Genomic DNA, 21,656 nt, shown 5'->3' on the forward strand with positions numbered 1-21,656 from the left:
TCTGGGGCCCTCCAGGGCCATTTTAAGAGGCAGAAGGGGGCAGCAGCAGGCACAAACAGCAGCGGGCAGGGGGGCCTGAATCCCCCCTCCCTTACCTTAGGCTACCAACAGCGTTCCCCCCTCCTGCAACTACAGCTGGGGAGGGGCCCCATGCAAAGTTTTGCAGGGGGGCCCAGTGATTTCTAGTTACGCCCCTGATGGTTCGATAGATAATTTCCAACAGGTCCGATCTGATTTTCTCATTGAAGTAAATGAAAATTGATCAGAAAATCGATCGTAATATCTGCTTTAAATCTGCTGAAAAATCTCATTGTGAATTCCCGCATTAAACTGAAAATAAAAATAGGAGTGAGTAATATTGTGTTTACCATGAGTACTACACAGACAGTTCATTTTCATACTTATTGTTTAGTTCAGGTTTTGCTTTACGCTTTAATATGAGCTCATGATATAAACATGAATATTTGATACCCGTTCCCGTCCCAAGTGTTAGATAAACTTTGATAAAGCCTAATAAATGCATAGATTCACGGCTGGTAATATACTCTGTGCTCATTCTGTCAGTGGATCCTGTGGGATGCGTGCGATATATTTATCTCGGAAGCTGGGATTATAGATAGGAAGGAGAGGCCGGTATCTGCTCTAGACTCTCTCATCTGTCAGCGCATTGTTCTCCCTTTACTGCATTCCCAACTGCAAGTTCCTTGTCACCGTTCCTAACATTCCTCTGACAAGGCCGCCAGACTGTCCTGCGAGACGCTCCTGTAACCTCAGATAGGTTTACAGTGAAACCGTAGCCTGTGTTATGGATCTTACATCCTATATAATAATCCCCCCGTGTCTTTGCGTCCTGTCCCTGTGTGTGTGCCATTGGGACAGGAGCAGGACGGGCCAGGGGGCCAGCCGGGCGCGGCGGTGACAGACCTAGATCCCGTTTTTAAACGGGCTTAGGTCACTAGTTTATATATGATTGTCTCAAAGAGGCAATGTAGTGACATATAGTAGAATGCAGGAAATTCACTAGGATAACCACTTTGAAGGTAATTTTCCTGGTTTCAGCATCAGAAACACTTCCTATATGCCCCGCCTCCCAGTGATGCTTAGCCTAGGCTGTTTAGCTATATGGAATACTGCTCCTCCAAAACATCCTGGCCCTGAGAAGTCAGTAATGACAAAACATGTCATAAGGCTGGATATACAGTATACGGTACTTTTTCCACCCCTAGGCCAACTTTGTTGCAGCTTCACTTCCATGTTCAGCACCGCCTCCTATTCCTGGCTTGTGCAGTCCCCTCTTCCATGTCTAACATTCATGTACAGCAGCCTCCTTCACTTCTATACAGGTCCCTTGGCCAGTAGCTTCCTATTTCCATGTGTTGCTCCTTATTTGCAGCCTTTGTATTCCCTTCCCAGCCTCTTCTTCCATATGCAGCAATCCTTGTGAGATGCACCCCAAGGTGTGACAAGGGGAAGCGGTGTGAACATTGGGGGGGGGGGGGGCATAAACATTTGTCTGGTGTGCCCCATGATTTGTAGATACGCGCTGAATTGACTAAGAAGTCTGCTAATTGTAAGTTTGGGCTGCAGCTGCTTGGACCATTTTTTGCTGCTAAATAACAATGTAATTGTATGACTCCGTTATTTTTTATTGAAGTGGAGATGGAGCATTGAGTCATCACTTCTCAGAGCTCGCTTGTCGTTCTAGTTTACAGCTATAGCTGAGGATGAGATGGGTGGAGGAGGCAGGGGAGATAATATTTATTATTGCAGCAATCACCTTAAAAGAATTATTTGTGTTTAAAAAATTTTTTAAGCTTATAGCCTAATAACCAGATAAAATGTTGGTCATCGGAAAATTCTTTCCTGCTGAATCATTTAAAAACTCTACACAGTCAGTCTTTAGATTTGGTTAGCCCAGCCACTCAGCACAGCCAGTACAGCCAGTCTCACCAGCCCTGTGGCTTCTCTTTCCTCCTCTCTGTAGCTCAGCAGCACAGCATGGCCATAGCTCTTCTCTTGAAATGGGGAATTTGCCAATGTTCGTGTACCCTATAGGCGCCCATGTTAATTGCCACCATAATGGGAAATTTGGGCGCCTGAGGCACCCGATAAAATAGCGTGCAGCCCTTGACTTCACAATTAAGATTTGACATGGGTGCAGCCAGGTTCGGTTAGAGCTAGGCATTGGTGGTGGTGAGGAGTTAGGGTTAGGCATCAGTGGGTAAGGCAGTTAGGAGTGGGCATTGGCGGGAGGGGATGGTTTGGGTTAGGCATCGGTGTAGGGCAGTTACGGTTGGGCATCGGTGGGGTGGTCGAATAAGGTTAGACATCGGTGGGGGGCAGTTAGATTTAGACATCAGTGGGGGTGGTTAGAGTTAGACATTGGTGGGGGCGGTCAGGATTAGGCATCGGTGGGTGAGGCAGTTAGGGTTAGACATCGGCGGGGGTGGTTAGAGTTAGGCATTAGTGGACGAGGCAGTTAGATTTGGGCATCGGTGGTTGAGGCAGTTTGGGTTAGACATCGAGGAGGTGGTTAGGGTTAGACATCGGTGTAGGTGGTTAGGATTAGGCATTGGTGGGTGAGGCGGTTAGCGTTAGACATCGGTGGTGGTGGTTAGAGTTAGGCATCAGTGGATGAGGCAGTAGGGTTGAGCATCAGTGAGGTGGTTGAATAGGGTTTGACATCGGTGGTGATAGTGTAGGGGGGCAGTTAGGGTTAGGCATCAGTAGAGAGAGGGCTCTGTGTGAGAATAGGGTTAGGTTTGGCGTTAGTGAAATTTACCAGTATTTTACATTTTTTTATCGGAAATACCACTGCTCAATAATAGAATATCGTACATTTTACCAATATTCTACACACTAGATCATCCCCTACTCCTCCAGTACATGGGCATTCACGATCTCGCCTTGACCTGGCTTTCATCCTACCTCTCCAACCGCTCCTTCACGACCGCCTTCAATAAGTCCTCGTCCACCCCCAACCACCTCTCGGTGGGAGTCCCCCAAGGCTCGGTCCTTGGCCCCCTACTGTTCACCCTATACACATCCTCCATTGGCAACGTTATCTCCTCCATGGGTTTTAACTATCATCTGTATGCAGATGACACCCAGATCTACATCCACACCCCTGACATATCTACCAGTACCATGGACAAGGTCTCCTCCTGCCTATCAGCCATCACCTCCTGGATGTCCGCTAGGTTCCTGAAACTAAATCTAGACAAAACGGAATTTATGATCTTCCCACCCCGGTCGTCCATGAACCTCCCAGATGTGCATGTCACTGTTAACCACACTACCATTCGCCCTACCTCTCAAGCCCGATGTCTGGGTGTCACCCTGGACTCCGCATTCTCCTTTACTCCCCACATCCAAAACCTCACAAAGTCCTGCAACTTCCACCTTCATAACATCTGTAAGATTTGCCCTTTCCTGACCTCTGCCACCACCAAACTCCTCATCCTTGCCCTCATAATTTCCAGTCTTGACTACTGCAATTCCCTTCCGTCTGGTCTCCCTATGACCCGAACAGCCCCACAGCAGTCCATCATGAATGCGGCTGCCAGAATTATCCGCTGCTCCCATCGCTCCACCACTGCGGATCCCCTCCTTGAATCCCTCCACTGGCTTCCTATCCAGTCCAGAATCAGATTCAAGATACTGTGTCTGACCTACAAATCTGGCCACAAAACCTGTCTAACCTACATTTCCGATCTTACTCAGAGGTACACACCTAGCCGCTCACTCCGCTCTTCCAATGAACTTTGCCTAACCCCCCTCCCCCCCCCGCATCACCCAGTCCCATGCACGCCTCCAGGACTTCTCAAGAGCTGCTCCAACACTATGGAACTCCCTACCTCCACCCATTAGGGCAGCCCCCTCCTTCAACGTCTTCAAGAAGGCTCTCGAAACTCACCTTTTCACTCTGGCCTACTACCCCTCACAATTGCTCTAAACCCACAGCTGAACTCTGGTCCCCTACCTTTCGTGTCCTTATCTCACCTCTAGATTGTAAGCCTTTGGACAGGGTCCTCCTCCTTTTGTGCCCTATCTGATTATGCACCTCCATTACTGTGAACCCATACTATGCATCTGAGTGAACCTGACTTGCCTAATCTCCATGTTTCCATTCAGTGACTGACTAAGCATTACCTTGTACTCATACTGTGCTGCATGATCTGGTCTGTCTTGGGTCACTTGATGAGCATGCAGGGGCAAACCCAGGATTTTCAAGGGGAGGATTCCTGAAAGGTTTCCCTCAGCCACGCACTATACAGTATAATAATATGGTAGGACATCATGCTGGGTACACATAATGCAATTTCCCATCCAACTGACAGGACCTGACAATTATTTCCTAAATGTCTGTTTTGCTCCCAATCGACAACAGGATCGATCAGGAGCAGTTTGGATGCAGATAATATTGAGGACAGCTGACATTGGTAATGAAGGGGAAAGTGAAGCAGTCACACAGCCGGGCACAGGGCTGGGCTCATACCTGACTCTGTTCATTTCCCCAGAGCTGCTCCATGCTCTGTACACACGCTGCTGCTACATTCAAAGTCAACTGTAGCAGGGAAAGAAAGGGGGCAGTGTTGTGAGCTGTAGGATACCTGCACAAATTCTGGTGTCTCAACTTGTGCCTGTCCCAAGACACTGCACTGGCCCAGGTCTGAGGGGGGATTCTGGGCAGCTGTAATACCCCCCTGTGTTTGCCTATGGCATGGATGCACATTGGCCCTTATTCGGTTCACTTCTCCTCCTGAGATTTCTCCTAGGAGATAATTTTTAATCTTTTGTTTAAAATAATTTCTCAGCACTCTGCAATTCAAAAAGTATCAAAAAGTACGGTAGGTTCTTGCTTGCTGGTGGCTTAAAATGCATTTTATTTATAAGATGTGAAAATATCACCTAGGAGAAAACTTAAAAGAAAAGGGGTATTGCATACGGGCCCTTGACCCTTATTCAATTTTTTTCTCCTAAGTGTTCTCCTAGGTGATAATTGTTCAACTTGTCTTATAACTTTTCAGTACTTTGTAAATTAAAATGTAGGTGAAAAAGTCCTGTGAATTTTTTTTTATTTTGTATTTTCTTGCTTGCTGGTGGTTTACAGGGCATTTTATTGACAAGTTAATTGACAAAAAAATATCACCTACAAGAAAATTCAGGGAAAAAATTTAATTGCATATGGGCCCAAATACCCAACTAAATATAGACTAGGATTTTTTGATATTTGATTTGGGCATACTGTATTTGGTCTTTGTCATCTTCCCCATGGATTTCAATGGATTTCAAGTGTTTTAAGTGTTTCTCTCTTTTTTGTTACAAATCTTAGCTTTTGTTTGTGTAATTACAATAGTTTTTCATTGTCTTGTTTTTACAATGGACACTAGTTCACTTACTATGAGCACATCTGCAATAGGGCACATCAGAATGGCCAAAATGCTATGAGATGAACCTGTTTGAGGTTGCCCATTGGGCCTGATGCCCTAAATTGGAAGGGATGCAATACAGGGTGAGATCACAATGTGAATCCCCTATGTCATTACATAAATACAGTAGTATTATAATAAGAAAATAATGTGTTTTTTTTACAAAGTGAGGCTAATAATCTGTATGTTGGAGCTCAGTAAAGTATTTTTACTCTAAAATAATCTGAGACAACACTTTTGTAACAGGAACAAAATGGCTGCTGCCACAGAGCATTTCCTGTCAGAGTCTATGTAGTAACAGTGGTCTCTCTTTCTCCTTTGTCTGCAGGGTTTTCAACAGAAGTTCTCATTCCACAGTAAGGAAATTGTGGCCATCAGCTGTTCGTGGTGTAAGCAAGCGGTAAGACATGAGAAGCTCTTGACATCTATATGCAGCAGAGCTGTGGCAGGATCACTAACTGCAAGACAGCAGCCAGTTTGTCCACTGCAAAATTAAGCTATCACTGTGGCTCAGAGACTTGTTAAGTGACCCTGAATACAACTGCAACAAAAAAATGCTATACTGAACTTACCTGGGGCTTCCTCCAGCCCCCCCCGTAGTTCATAAGGGCCCCTTGGCATCCTCTAGGCTCCCTCTGTTCTCCCGCTGGTGGCTCCATTAGCTGCGCGACTTGCACATGCGTGGCCTGTTCTCGCGCCTGTCGTACTGTGATTTCTACTCATGCACGGTTCATTGTTTCAAGCACAACTCCCGACCATGTCGTGCAGGAGATGGAGGGAGCCCAGAGGACGCAGAGGGACCTCACGGACTTGTTTGTGTATCTCTTCCCCCTCATGGAGAAACACTTGATGGAGGTAAGTTTGCAACACTGTGATTTGTTGGCCCCAGTCATGTACCAAAACAGGAAGTGATCACAGAAAATCAGAGCCTTACAAATGTACCACCTGATCCAACTGATCACATGCTTCTCCATGAGCTTTATACAAACAAGTAACACTGCAAATCAGAATCTATATTATTGACATGCAGCGATCAGCTGTGGTGTTGGATTCACCTCTGTAGAGTGCATTTGCCATTCCAGTCTACTAGGGGGCAGGGAGAGTGTCAGCTTATAGGTTACCCATCATCTTCCTGCACACTTTACCCACTGTTTCTACACAATTTCTCTGCTTGAACAATTATGCTGTAGCGAACCTATCCTGTACCTTTACAGCCTTCCAAAAGTTAAAGCCCATCTAAAGTAAAAAAAATCAGTACATGAATCACATGTCCATATACAGTGCAATAGATTTGTGATGTAGCCCTTGTAGTTACTGTATTTTTTGGACTCACTTTTCCCAAAAGTGGGGGGAAAAAGTCACTGCGTCTTATAGTCCAAATACAGGGAGTTCATGACTTGTGAACGCCTGCCAATACAAACCTCCAACACGCCACAATGTTGGGGATTCCCTGTACTGTGCCTATGCAGAGGAGGACACAGGGTGATAATTGGAGGATACAGGGGGACACAAAGGGGCATAGAGGACAACACAAATGGGCATAGAGGAGGACATGGGGGACACAAAGGGGCATAGAGGAGGACACAAGGGGGACACAAAGGGGCATAGAGGAGGACACAAGTGGTCACAAAGGGGCATAGAGGAGAACAAAAGGGGACACAAAGAGGCATAGAGAGGACACAGGGACACAAAGGGGCATAGAGGAGGACACAAAGGGCCACAAAGGGGCATAGAGGAGGACACAAGGGGTCACAAAGGGGCATAGAGGAGGACACAAGGGGGCACAAAGGGGCATAGAGGAGGACACAGGGACACAAAGGGGCATAGAGGAGGACACAACAGGTCACAAAGGGGCATAGAGGAGGACACAAGGGGGCATAGAGGAGGACACAAGGGGGCACAAAGGGGCATAGAGGAGAACACAGGGGGGACACAAAGGGGCACAGAGGAGGACACAAGGGAGACACAAAGGGGCATAGAGGAGGACACAAGGGAGACACAAAGGGGCATAGAGGAGGACACAGGAACACAAAGGGGCATAGAGGGGGACACAAGAGGTCACAAAGGGGCATAGAGGAGGACACAAGGGGGCATATAGGAGAACACAGGGGGGACACAAAGGGGCATAGAGGAGAACACAGGGGAGACACAAAGGGGCATAGAGGAGAACACAGGGGAGACACAAAGGGGCATAGAGGAGGACACAAGGGGACAGAGGAGGACACAGTGAAACACGAGGAACAAGGGGGCAAAACGTACAAAGGGAGCACAATCCACAAGATGCCCCTTCACCATGGATGCACCAGGTTTAATATAAATATTTTTCCTCTGGTTCTTGTCCTCTGAACCTAGGTGCCTCTTATGGTCAGGAGCGGGTTATAGTCCAAATAATATTGTAGTTAACTGATACTTAAATGTATATCATATATGTCAACTAATCCTTGGCTTCCTATTAGCCAGACCTCAGAGACCTATCACATATCCTGTTGAAGAGAAGTGGTCTTGACAAACTGCTGTTAGGATTACAGTATTATGTGATGTTTGTCATTTGTGACATTTACCCACATCCTGCTAAGGCTGCAGGTAATTAATATTAATGAGGCCAACTGGATAATTAATATCAATGATGTACTAATTAATATTAATGAGGTCAACTGGCAAACAGCATTTTTGCAGGGGGCTTTACCTCCAGTAGAGCTTCCCTGGTGGTCTAGAGAGAGACAAATATATTGCAAAGTGGGGAAATCACTTACGGGCCAAATCTGATGGCTCTGCGACCAGATTTGACCCACGGGCCACAGTTTTTCTGTATGGTGGCTCTGTGCCTACATGTCAAAGTGTCTGAGATTTGCATCTGGTACTGTTAGGTCTCTTTCAAACATAACAGAATTTGTGTGGTATTTGCGTTTTTCAGAATATATACTGTATTTATACTGTTTCAGCTGGCACAACCATCTTTATTCTGCATTTACACCTACTCATAATAAGAGATGAGCGAGCAAATTCTTCATGCTTGGTCAAATTGAGCCTATTTTGCTCGCTATGGATTTTTGTAATAATGACGTACATTCGCGTTGATGTTCGCCTTTAGCTATTTCTGTGAATTCAACAGCAATTTCCGGATGGAAATTAATTGAAGAATACCGCCGACTTTAGTGGTTAAAGGATACCCGAAGTAACATGTGACATGATGAGATAGACATGTGTATGTACAGTGCCTAGCACACAAATAACTATGCTGTGTTCCTTTTTTCTTTCTCTGCCTGAAAGAGTTAAATATCAGGTATGTAAGTGGCTGACTCAGTCCTGACTCAGACAGGAAGTGACTACTGTGTGACCCTCACTGATAAGAAATTCCCCTTTTTATCTCTTTCTTGCTCTCAGAAGCCATTTTCTGCTAGGAAAGTGTTTTATAGTTGGAATTTCTTATCAGTGAGGGTCACACTGTAGTCACTTCCTGTCTGAGTCAGGACTGAGTCAGCCACTTACATACCTGATATTTAACTCTTTCAGGCAGAGAAAGAAAAAAAGGAACACAGCATAATTATTTGTGTGCTAGGCACTGTACATACACGTCTATCTCATCATGTCACATGTCACTTCGGGTATCCTTTAAGGCAGCAGGAACAGCCATACTACCCCAGGAAAAAAACACAAATGCGGTATGGTAGATAACTACTTGTTCTACTTCCGTAACATATGTATTGTACTGTCCATGTTTTATTTCAGTGAATTTTATACAGTAAATAAAGAAAAAAATTGTTCCTAACATTTTCCATCTTAACCTCTTGACGACCAGCTAACGCCGATTGGCGTAAACTGGTCGTCTGCGGGTTACCATGGAAACGGCCGCTTGATCGAGCGGCCTTTCCATGTCAGTTCACGGAGGGTGTCTCCGTGAACAGCCGGAGAGCCGCCGATAGCGCCTTGCCGGCAAAATGTAAACAGGCGGGGAAGAAATCCCCGCTGTTTACATGATACGGCGCTGCTGCGCAGCAGCGCCGTAAGTCGGATCGGCGATCCCCGGCCTCTGATTGGCCGGGGATCGCCGGCATATGATAGGCTGAAGCCTATCCCACAATGCGCAGGACGGATATCCGTCCTGCGCAGCCCAGGAAGGGAGAGGGAGGTAAGGGGAGGGAGGGAGCGCACAAAACGCTGCGGAGGGGGGCTTTGAGGAGCCCCCCCCCCCGCTACCCACTAATGGCTGGCGGCGATCAGACCCCCCCAGCAGGACATCCCCCTAGTGGGGAAAAAAGGGGGGTAGTTTGATCGCCCTGCTGCACTGCTGATCGGTGCTGCGGGCTGTAGAGCCCACGCAGCACCTATCAGTGAAAATTCCCCTGGTCGGCAAGTGGTTAACTCCCTCCGACTGAAGCCAATCCTGATATCATTTCCTCCCTTACTTTTTTCCCTCCTAGAATTTGCACTGTCATAGCTAGCTTGATTTGTAAACATAGCATAGATCGTATTTCAACAGCTCACTGAACTTCCCTCAGCCAATCAGAAAGAAATAGGAATGTGGGAGGGGTGATGACAAGCTTCCCTCTCGTCCGCAAAGTACCAAATAGAGCTAGGCTGACTGAGATAAGATTTATTACAGCAGAAACATTTATGAATAGATCGGAGTGCTTGCAATGCAGGGTCAGGCTGCAGGCTGCATAATAAACAGAGCAGTGAGTAAATGGAATTTGATTTTGTTGCCGACAATCCCTCTGTAATATCAAAGCCTCCGTACATGCTAGAATCACCTAATTTGCTGGGTCTGCTAAGGAGAATGGTGGGAACAAGGGGAGAAAAGTCTTTCAAAATGAACTAGTGGTTTTTGACAAAATCTATTTTAAAGTTACAATAGGAAAAATGTGTGTTTTTTTATGAAGTTAAATGACAGATAATGTATCTACCTATCTGTAGTGAAAAGGTACATGTATCAAAAGAAAGAGCAGTGATTTTCATGCCAGGGTTTCCAGGTGGTCTGTATGCAGTACGTAATGACAACTGTGAAATCCGATGGAACTGGCAATGCTTTGGCCAGTAAGGATCCCTGGCAAATACAGCGAGTCCCCAGTTAATGAACGAGATAAGGGCTGTAGGTTCATTCTTAATCTGAATCCGTTATTAAGTCAGAACACTGTGCCATCTCTGTCCCCTGTACCCCTCTGCGCCCCCCCCCCCCCCCCCCGTGCCTCCATTGTCCCTCTTTGTGTCACCTCTGTTCCCCTGTACCTCCTCTGGGCCACCCTGTGCCTCAATTGTCCCCCTCTGTCCCATCTCTGTCCGCTATACCCCCTGTACCTCCATTGTCCTTCTCCGTGTCACATCTTTTCCCCTGTACCTACTCAGTGCCGCCCTGTGCCTTTAGTGACCCTCTCTGTGACATCTCTGTCCCCTGTATTTCCTCTGTGCCCTCCAGGCCTCCATTGTCCTCCCCTTTGTCACCTCTTTTCCCATGTGCCTTCAGTATTGCCCTCTGTGCTATCTCGCCCCCCCCCCCCCCCCCCCACACACACACACACACACTGTGTTACCTCTAATTTCCTGTTCCCTCAGTGCCCCCCTCTGTGCCACCTCTGCCCCCCTGTTCCGTCAATATCCCCCTCTGTGACATCTCTGCCCTCTGTATCTCCTGTGTGCCCCCCATGTCTCCATTGTCCTCCTCTTTGTCACCTCTTTTCCCCTGTTCCTTCAATATCCCCCTCTGTGCCACCTCTGCCCTCCCACTGTGTCACATCTGTCCCCCTGTTCCCTTAATATCCCCCTCTGTGTCACCTCCCACTGTTTTTTTTTTTTTTGTTCCCATCTTCAAGCCAATCTTATGGACAGGTCATTCGTAAATCGGGCATTCATAAGTTGTGGACTACCTGTATACCTATAATTTGTACTGATAAAAATAAAATAATAACGAAAATGACGTAGGCTCCCCCCTCCCAAGCCTCTTTAACCCCTTGTCACCCACGCAGGCTGGTATAGCCGGAGTGTAAAGTCCGTACTGCATGGGGCTCCGCTACGACACCCACCAGGGTGGTAACAGGACAGGAAATAAAGCACAAACTAGCCTCATTTTCTCTGACGCTTCAATTAAGATTACTTCTTGGAAGTGGCTAATTTACTGCCATGACTATTGCGTCACCTGTAAGAGTCGCCCCATGTATGGCGGAAATGGTAGGCCTGGGAACGGTATGAAAACACTTCAGCTCAAGTTGTTCCAATCGTGTCTCTACAAGAAAAGAGCACATTATAAGCTTCCGTCTTCCAGACGCTGCGCGGAGGGGGCGCGGGCCGTAACCTGGAATTAGCATGGGCCATGCAGAGTAATGATAGTGTCAGTGTGCTCTTACTCATTGAAAACCCACTGTATACCCACACAGCCCTTGTGTGCTGTAATTACGCTGCTGTTTACCGTGTTTCTGTGTTCCTGAAAAAAACCCATTGTGCAGAGCGGGCCTCCTCCACACTATATATAGAGTATGAGGGCTGCTCCTTCATGTCCTGGTATAACTCAAGCCAGCATCATTACAATGCCAAAGTGTGCTTCCTGCTCTCAGGGCCAAAGGAAGTAGTCTTGGCTTTCTTTCTGAAGCCAAGCATGAAAGGAGCTCGGAATCCCAACCTGAGAGCAACCAACCTTTTTACAAAATGCTAATAACACTGATGGAGGCGCGCTTGATGATATGTGATATGATACTACTAGATGTTGTACAGGGGCGTAGCAATAGGGGTTGCAGAGGTTGCGACCGCATTGGGGCCCTTGTGCCAGAGGGGCCCCGAAGGGCTCTGCCTCAACTACAGTATTAGTTCTCTATTAGTCCTGTGCTCATAATAATCACTTCTATAGATACTTTGAATAGTGGTAATCATTAACAAACTGCTCCCCATCCCCTTCTTGCACCTCTGACACTGTGTTGTCCTTGGCAGGTTTTGGTGCGCCGTATCAATTGTTATGTATAGAGTGGTAGAGTGGCCATTGTAAAACTTGTATCGGGGTCCACAGCTCCTTAGCTACGCCACTGATGTTGTATACTGTATATGAGAAGTGTAATTTCTTACCTTCTCAGAAGGACAAACCATTATTTATTGGAAAAAGTATTGTTTATTCATGCAATGGCATGAATAAACAATGCTTTTTCCATAAAGTGGGGAAGGAGCCTAACATTTTTTTTCAGAAGTGTGTCTGAAGGGTTAATATGTTTACCTTTATGTTCTCCCGGTAGTCTTCTCATTTAGCAGCATTTAAACTTCTGGGCAGCTAAGATATTGTTGTTTTATCCCTGAAAGCAGTAGGAGATAAGGCTCGTTTATAACAGAGAGCTTCTGTGTGCAAGTTAAACTGATAGAAAGCTGTACATTCAGGGAGGTGCTTACATCCTGAACTGACCATTACAGTATTATGCAAGGTGGTGCTTCCAATACTATCTGACTGATGAGGGGGGACTGTGATTGCTAATTGATGGCATTCTTATGGATCAAAGGCAGGTAGGATAACTATACAGTCAAAAAGAATTTAGGAAGTTTTTAAAATTGTATTTATGCCAGATTGTAATTCTACTTTAATGTTTATACTTTTCTTCTAACATACTTCTTCTGTTTCCTCTTTTGTTCCCAATCCAGTTTCACAACAAGGTCACATGTTTCCTGCTCCATCACATAGAGGAGCCTTGTTCGCTGGGCGCCCACGCTGCCGTCATTGTCCCCCCCAGCTGGATCATTAAGGTGAAGAAACCTCAGGTAACTGCATGTCACTTTTTGTCTGTGAGGGTCTTTCCATCTCCTTCCGGCCCATCTGCCCTGACATTGCCCAGGACAGCACCCGTATGTATGACCTGAGTGTCACACAGTCGCATGACCCCTCCCCCCTTCTGGGGAATGACCCAGCAGCAACCCCTCTCTCCTAGTGATGTGGCCCTGTCACCGTTGCATTGTGGGTAATGCCTTTCCTTGGCCTTTGCAGCTTGTCTGGTTGTGGTAAGTGCAGTGAAAGTACGTCACTCCCTTGTCCTGGTCGTTACACCTCCTTTGTGGGGCCTATTTATAAAGATTGCCTAGGCAACTGCATTTCATTTCATCACACTCGACTGGTATTAGTGTGCAGTGTTGGAGTGACCTGAAAAAGAGAAAAAAAAATGTCAGAGGTGGTGAAAAAAAGGCATTAAAGAGAACCAGTCATAAACATGCACGTGTAATTATCTGAATCTCCATGTTCATATTGATCTAAAATAGAAGTTAGTTCATCCTAAAATATATTAGAACCCCCCCCCCCCCCAGTTACCTATTGGGGGAACTACTTAATACTGAGGTGGGGCACATCTGGCTCCCTATACTTGGGTGGAGGGGGGGGGGGGCAAATCTACAACTTTGATTAAGGGCTCGTTTCCACTCCAGCGAATCTGCATGCGTTTCCTGCATGCAGATTCGCTCAACCAATACAAGTGGATGGCGCCGTTTCCACTTGTCAGGAATTCTGTGCGGCTCGCTATGCAGAAAAAATCTGCACAGCAGAGCCGTCAGAATTCGCACGCCGCACACCCGCACGCGAATCGTCGGTAATGTAACTAAATAGGAAAACCGCAAGCTCTTTAGTCTTGCGGTTTTCCCGGCGTTTCCGCGTGCGATTTCGTCTAAAAACCCATGTCAATGCTCGCCGGCATTGACATGGTTAAAATTGCGTCGTTAAAACCGCGGGCGATTCCGTGTGAAAATTCGCATGGAAACGTCAACGGATCCGCAACCGCATGCGGATTCGGTGACGCGGTTTCCGCAAGCAAATCGCGCCGCTCAAGTGGAAACGTACCCTAAGGGATACCAAATACTGGTGAAAATATGACTACCTAGTCTGGGGAGGAGGAAAGCCTACCTTAAAATGTGGGCGGTGCCTGAGTTAAAGGTCAGAGTTTAGGGCAGCAGTATGCCTGTGCCTACAGGCTCTAGAGCTGTAAATCTGGCTCTGCCTGCCGCACTTATTCTGGCTTCTTAGATTTCCATTTCATCAATCAACTACTATCTGTATTCTGTGGTTGAGTTGCTAGAACAGGCATGGGCAAACTTGGCCCTCCAGCTGTTAAGGAACTACAAGTCCCACAATGCATTGCAGGAGTCTGACAGGCACAGTCATGACTCATAAAGGCAAATGCACTGAGATAAGTGCTTCAGAAAATAGCATTGCTCTCTGACTAAATTAGTCGGAGAACTCAGAGAAGCCCTTTTGCATAGATAACAGCTGAAGTTTCTTAACTCTTCCTGTACTGGAAACAATATGAGACTCATATCTGTGCTACTAATGTTCTATTTTTTAGCTGTACTACATATACAAATCATTATCTAATAAGTTTATTTGCACTTCAGATTCCCTTCAAGTGCTCCTAACGGGATGCAGTGATGGACTTTTGGTTGAGTACAATTTACACACCTGCACACATCACCACCCACAGTGGTTTGCAACAATGCATGGCGTTCTTCGAGATTTCAGATTCAGATTCCTACACATGCCCTTTCGTGACAGGGTCTCTTTAAGCCACTTGGAGGACCTTTATAAATAGGCCACTGTGATTCAGAAAGCACTACTGCATGCTGAGATGTGTGCAGACATTTGTAGATAGTTTGCATTGAACTTGTCACATGCCTGGGTTATAGAAAGTGTTCACACCCTGAAAAAGTTATACTCTGGGAAAACTGCATGCCCAACTACCCAGGACTTCCTGAGATTAGACGCACCACAACAAGTTCTTGAGGAATGTAGTAAATGATTCCGGATACCCAATTTTATATTGATTATCCTGGTTTCAGCATCAGCAGGGGTGTAACTAGTGGGGAGCAGTCTCTGTGACCACAGGGGGGTCCAGAGCTGTAAGGGGGCCCCAATTACTACTTCACTCCCTCTGATAAAGGGGTTCATGCTTCAGACCAGGTGTTTTTGTGGCTACACTTGTTATGGGTGAGAAGATTACAATGTCCACACTTGTTTTATGACCCGTGTGAGATGGGCACAGGCTGTGAGGGTCACAAGGGGTTAGCAAGTGAAAGGTGGGGACCCCATGAACCATAGTTACTCCCCTGAGCAACAGTTGCACTTCCTACATCTATAAATTGCTGTATATTGGCCTGCAACCCCGGCCTGCCAGTGGTGTTTAGCCTAGTGAACTACCTCTGAAGGAATGAGGTGCTTCCTTTTTGCAATGTTTCATGGGTAAAGAGTGGTGCACGCTATGGTGCCTGCATGTGACTGTGATAAGTTGCCTGCTGTTCGTGTGGTGAGCCCCAAGGCCTAGCCGTTTGTGGGGTGATATTTATTTTCCTTCCTGTGGAAAGCAGAAAGATTTTGAATTGTATTAAAGGTTTTTGCAGGCACCTTTTTGGTACCTGTGCTATAACATCGATTTGAAGGAAAAAAATCTCTTTAACTGATTAATCTTCATATGGTTCACACTGCACAGTAGCAGTGTTTTTTTTAAAGGGAACCTAAAGTGAGAGGGATATGGAGGCTGCCATGTTTATTTCCTTTTAAACAATGCATATTACCTGGCTGTCCTGCTGATCCTCTTTTAGCCATAGACCCTGAACAAGCATGCAGATCAGGTGCTCTGATTGAAGTTTGACTAGATTAGCTGCATGCTTGTTTCTGGTGTGATTCAGACATTACTTCAGCCAAAAAGATCAGCAGAACAGCCAGGCAACTGATATTGCTTAAAAGGAAAAAAATATGGCAGCTTCGCTTTAGGTTCCCTTTAAAGGGGAATTTCAGCCTAAACAAATATACTGTCATTAAGTTGCATTAGTTATGTTAATTAGAATAGATAGGTAATATAATCTTTTACCCACCCTGTTTTAAAAGAACAGGCAAATGTTTTTATTTCATGGTGGCAGCCATGTTTTTGGTTGAAAGGAGGTGACAGGAAGCATGAGACGCAGTTCCAACTGTCCTGTGTCCTGATCACCCCTCCCAGCTGCACACGCTAGGCTTCAAACTTTTTTAGTTGTGTGTTAGTAAAGGGATAAGAAAAAACCTCTCTTGTCACTAATGCCTGGTACACACCATACAATTTCATGTCATGTTGACGGGTTGAATTGATAATTTCCAACAGGTCCGATCAATTTCTGTTCGATTTTGTATAGAAGTGATCAGAAAATCAATTGCCAAAAAAATAAATAAATCAGAATTCTGATCTAACCTGTTGGAAATGATCAATTTGAATCATCGATCTAACAGGACATTGCATAGTGTGTACAGGCATTACAGTCGTCCCAAATAATTGGGTGTGGCTGATTTAAGATGCTGGAGGATTGCAATTTGCAGTTCCTTGGTAGTGATATTTATTATGTGCTAATTAGGCTTCTGAAGAATCTACCATAAAATTTCAGCATTACGCCTAAGTACGATTTCGAAATTAAATTTATTTTGTGTAATCCATTTTGTAAATTTTGCATATTGAATGAAATTATGAACACGGCAGTGATAAATGATTTTTTGCATATATTGCAAAAGTAAAAAATGTTTATGCGAAGTGGATGCTAGGCATGTTAGGGGGAATAGAGGGAGCAAATCAAAAAATCAAAAGAGGGCTCATTTGCGGTGATCTGTGCTGAGCTCCAGCCCACAGCACAGATCATGTGGCAGCCAGGACAACCAGACTTCCCCCCCCCCTTTTCCCCACTAGGGGGATGTCCTGCTGGGGGGTTCTGATCGTGCCGGCTACTTGTGGTTAGCGGGGGGGGGGCTCCTCAAAGCCCCCCTTCGCAGCGATTTCCGCCCTCCCTCTGTTTCCCTCCCTCTCCCTCTTGCTATGGGCGGCAGCCTATCAGATGCCGGCGATCCCCGGCCAATCAGAGGCCGGGGATTGCTGATCTCCTTTACAGCACTGCTGCGCAGCAGCGCCGTATGATGTAAACACAGGGGATTTCTTCCCCGCGTGTTTACATTTAGCCTGCGAGCCGCGATCGGAGGCTCGCAGGCTGTTCACAGAGACACCCTCCGTGAACTGACATGGAAACGGCCGCTCGAACAAGCGGCCGTTTCCATGGTAACACCACTTCTACCTGCCTACGCCTATTGGCATTAGGCGGCCGTTAAGTGGTTAAAAATCGCCTTAAATGCGCTAGTGCAGTATTGCTCTATGTGAGTGTTCTCACATGAGTGATGAGCTTTCTATCAAATCGCATACATGGCTCCTGCACCATTTTCTGAGTGTTTGCGATTCAATAGAAAGTATAGGGAAATCACAAAGCGCTTGAAAAATTGCTTTGAAATGTGATTTCCCGAGTGCGTAAATGATTAAATACGTTGGGCTTGATTCACTAAACCGTGATAACTCAAATATCACACCTTTTTAAAGATCACACCTTATGAAAAGATATCACACCTTATTAAAATATCACACCCTATCAAAGTAAACATGCCTTATCAGAGTAGCCAGTGGCATAGCTAAGAAGCTGTGGGCCCTGGTGCAAGTTTTACGTGGAGCCCCTCAAGTGCTATATACATAACAAATGATACGGCGCACCCAACCACAGTGTCAGGGGTGCAATAAGGCGATGGGGAACAGTATATTAATGATTACTACTATTCAAAGCATCTCTACAGTAGAAGTCATTATTATCAGCACAGGACCAATAAAGAGTAAATACTGTGGTTGAGGGAGAGCCCCTCTGGCCCAAGGGCCCCAATGCGGTAGCTACCTCTGCACCCCCTATTGCCACGCCACTAGGAGTAGCATAGCAAGCGCTACGAACTTATGCCTGCTAATTGGCAATGGCACTCATCCTGCCCTGAGCCCCTGCTGGTTCGTAGCGCTCGCTATGCTACTCGGATAAGGCGTGTTAACTTTGATAAGGTGTGATATCTTTGATAAGGTGTGATATCTTTTCATAAGCTGTGATATATTTGATAAGGTCAGGTGTGATATTTGAGTTATCACGGCTTAGTGAATCAAGCCCATTGTTTTCATTCATTTCCGGGTCAAAGAGTTCATTTCCTGACTAACGTCAGGAAGTGAAAAAAAACATCGCTCCACAAAAGTGCTAGAAAAGCGCTTTTCTTAAATCACTCCATAAATCTAGGTGACAAAATCACTCTATAAATCGTTTAAGGCCTTAAAGGGATTTCTACTACTGTATTACTTTGCACCTCCACTCATAGTGTTTTCATATAATATAGTAAATATTACCAGTGTTAGTCTACTTGAATGGACCTACAGGGAAACTTGCGGAAATTTGAGGTCGGGAACTCTTCTGTCCATGTAGAAAGTGTACAATGATGTCATTACACCGCCCCTCAGGTGACGGTCTGTGCTCTACATAGATCCACCACTGGTGAGAGCAAGACAAGACAATCCTTTCATGGAGGACTCAAAGCGCCAGAGCTGCAGCCACTAGGGCGTGCTCAGTGGGCAGTAGCAGTGTTAGCGAGTCTTGCCCGAGGACTCCTTGCTGAATAGGTACTGACTTACTGAACAGGAAGAGCTGATATTTGAACCCCGGTCTTCTATGTCAGAAGTAGAGAGCTCTTAAAGGGATACTGTAGGGGGTCGGGGGAAAATGAGCAGAACTTACCCGGGGCTTCTAATGGTCCCCCGCAGACATCCTGTGTTGGCGCAACCATTTCCCAATGCTCCGGCCCCGCCTCCAGTTCACTTCTGGAATTTCTGACTTTAAAGTCAGAAAACCACTGCGCCTGCGTTGCCGTGTCCTCACTCCCCCTGATGTTACCAGGAGTGTACTGCACAGACACAGACCATACTGGGTCTGCGCTGTGCGCTCTTGATGACATCAGCGGGATCGAGGACACGGCAACGCAGGCGCAGTGGTTTTCAGACTTTAAAGTCTGAAATTCCAGAAGTGAACCGGAGGTGGGGCCGGAGCATTGGGGAGTGACGGCGCCAACACAGGATGTCTGCGGGGGACCATTAGAAGCCCCGGGTAAGTTCAACTCATTTTCCCCCGACCCCCCTACAGTATCCCTTTAACCAGTACACTATCCAGACACGTTACACTGATGGGAGGGTAGTGACCCACTACATGGTCACTTTAAAGTGGAGATGACACGAAGGTGGAGATGACACTAAAAACGCAGTGCGCAGAGCAGCGATTTTGCTGTAATAGGTGAAAAAGTTTGCAGAACCTTCTTTGAAAACAAGGGAACGGCATGTCTATAGCTTGACGTTACAGAAACTGGCAATTATGAGTGCTTAATGACACAGGCCAGGGAATACTCCATTATATAGAAGATTAATGACAAGAGCTCTCCTGCTGCTAATTGTCAAGTGCCTCCGCCAGTCTCAGGACTGATCACACGGCTAATGGCATTTAATTCTGATAAACTGCGTTCTCACACTGTGAGCAGATGGCGGCAGTGCCGGTCCTTGTGTTATAGTGCGATATGAATGGAGCGCTGTGTGTTATCTGCTACAGGTTCGCAGACTCCAGAAGGCCTACAAAACAGTCATGCTCATGATTGATATAATTTTGCATTTGGGTGAACACTGCTTATAAACTTCTGAAAAATAGTGGTGGAGTATGCCTGCACGAGGTCTCCACGTCAGTGGCGTAGCTAGAAATTATTGGGCCCCATAGCAACATTTTTATGGGGCCCTCAGAACTAGGCATTCTCGAGCAATGCCACTTGCCTCTACCCTATGATTATGAGTAGGGTTGCCAGGTCGGCTGATGGAGAAAACCGGACAGGGGGTGGAGTTAGGGGCGGAGTCAGAAGCGCACTTTTATGTAGAGTGGGGCTAAGCAATGGGCTTTTTAAAAAATGTTTTTTACAGTATTTATATCACACTGACATCTTCTGCAGCACATTACAGAGTACATAGCCATGTCACTAACTGTCCTCACCAGTACATGCACATAAGAGACCACTTTTCACCAATAAATGCACATAATAAGAGACCGCTTTTCACCAGTAAATGCACATAATAAGAGACAGCTTTTCACCAGTAAATGCACATAAGAGACAGCTTTTCACCACTAAATGCACATAAGAGACATCTTTTCACCACTAAATGCACATAAGACACATCTTTTCACCACTAAATGCACATAAGAGACATCTTTTCACCACTAAATGCACATAAGAGACATCTTTTCACCACTAAATGCACATAAGAGACATCTTTTCACCACTAAATGCACATAAGAGACATCTTTTCACCACTAAATGCACATAAGAGACATCTTTTCACCACTAAATGCACATAAGAGACAGCTTTTCACCACTAAATGCACATAAGAGACAGCTTTTCACCAGTAAATGCACATAAGAGACAGCTTTTCACCAGTAAATGCACATAAGAGACATCTTTTCACCAGTAAATGCACATAATAAGAGACAGCTTTTCACCAGTAACTGCACATAATGACAAACAGCCAGTTGTCCCCAGTATATGTAGCCAGGGATATATGTGCCCAGTATATGTAGCCAGAGGTATATGTCCCCAGTATATGTAGGCAGGGGAATATGTCCCCAGTATATATAGCCAGCGGTATATGGGCTCAGTATATGTAGCCAGGGTGTATATGGGCCCAGTATATGTAGCCAGGGTGTATATGGGCCCAGTATATGTAGCCAGGGTGTATATGGGCCCAGTATATGTAGCCAGGGTGTATATGGGCCCAGTATATGTAGCCAGGGTGTATATGGGCCCAGTATATGTAGCCAGGGTGTATATGGGCCCAGTATATGTAGCCAGGGTGTATATGGGCCCAGTATATGTAGTCAGGGGGTATATATGCCCAGTATATGTAGCCAGGGTGTATATGGGCCCAGTATATGTAGCCAGGGTGTATATGGGCCCAGTATATGTAGCCAGGGTGTATATGGGCCCAGTATATGTAGCCAGGGTGTATATGGGCCCAGTATATGTAGCCAGGGTGTATATGGGCCCAGTATATGTAGCCAGGGTGTATATGGGCCCAGTATATGTAGCCAGGGTGTATATGGGCCCAGTATATGTAGCCAGGGTGTATATGGGCCCAGTATATGTAGCCAGGGTGTATATGGGCCCAGTATATGTAGTCAGGGGGTATATATGCCCAGTATATGTAGCCAGGGTGTATATGGGCCCAGTATATGTAGCCAGGGTGTATATGGGCCCAGTATATTTAGCCAGGGTGTATATGGGCCCAGTATATGTAGCCAGGGTGTATATGGGCCCAGTATATGTAGCCAGGGTGTATATGGGCCCAGTATATGTAGCCAGGGTGTATATGGGCCCAGTATATGTAGCCAGGGTG

General features: G+C 46.0%; 1 protein-coding gene across 19 annotated transcripts in view; it reads left to right on the forward strand.

Moving 5' to 3' along the window:
- Nucleotides 1–21,656, forward strand: part of DGKI (diacylglycerol kinase iota) — a 599,247-nt gene that overhangs the window by 321,389 nt on the left and 256,202 nt on the right. For 18 of the 19 annotated variants that reach the window (XM_068277868.1, XM_068277875.1, XM_068277871.1 and 15 more), the window contains 2 exons: nt 5,761–5,832; nt 13,041–13,157. In XM_068277868.1, coding sequence (XP_068133969.1) covers nt 5,761–5,832; nt 13,041–13,157 — 189 coding nt within the window. The remainder of the gene's footprint in view (nt 1–5,760; nt 5,833–13,040; nt 13,158–21,656) is intronic. The other variant, XM_068277859.1, reaches the window with a different exon arrangement.

This window comes from Hyperolius riggenbachi, chromosome 3 (genome assembly GCF_040937935.1).
Source record: "Hyperolius riggenbachi isolate aHypRig1 chromosome 3, aHypRig1.pri, whole genome shotgun sequence".
In the NCBI taxonomy this organism is placed as follows: domain Eukaryota; kingdom Metazoa; phylum Chordata; class Amphibia; order Anura; family Hyperoliidae; genus Hyperolius; species Hyperolius riggenbachi.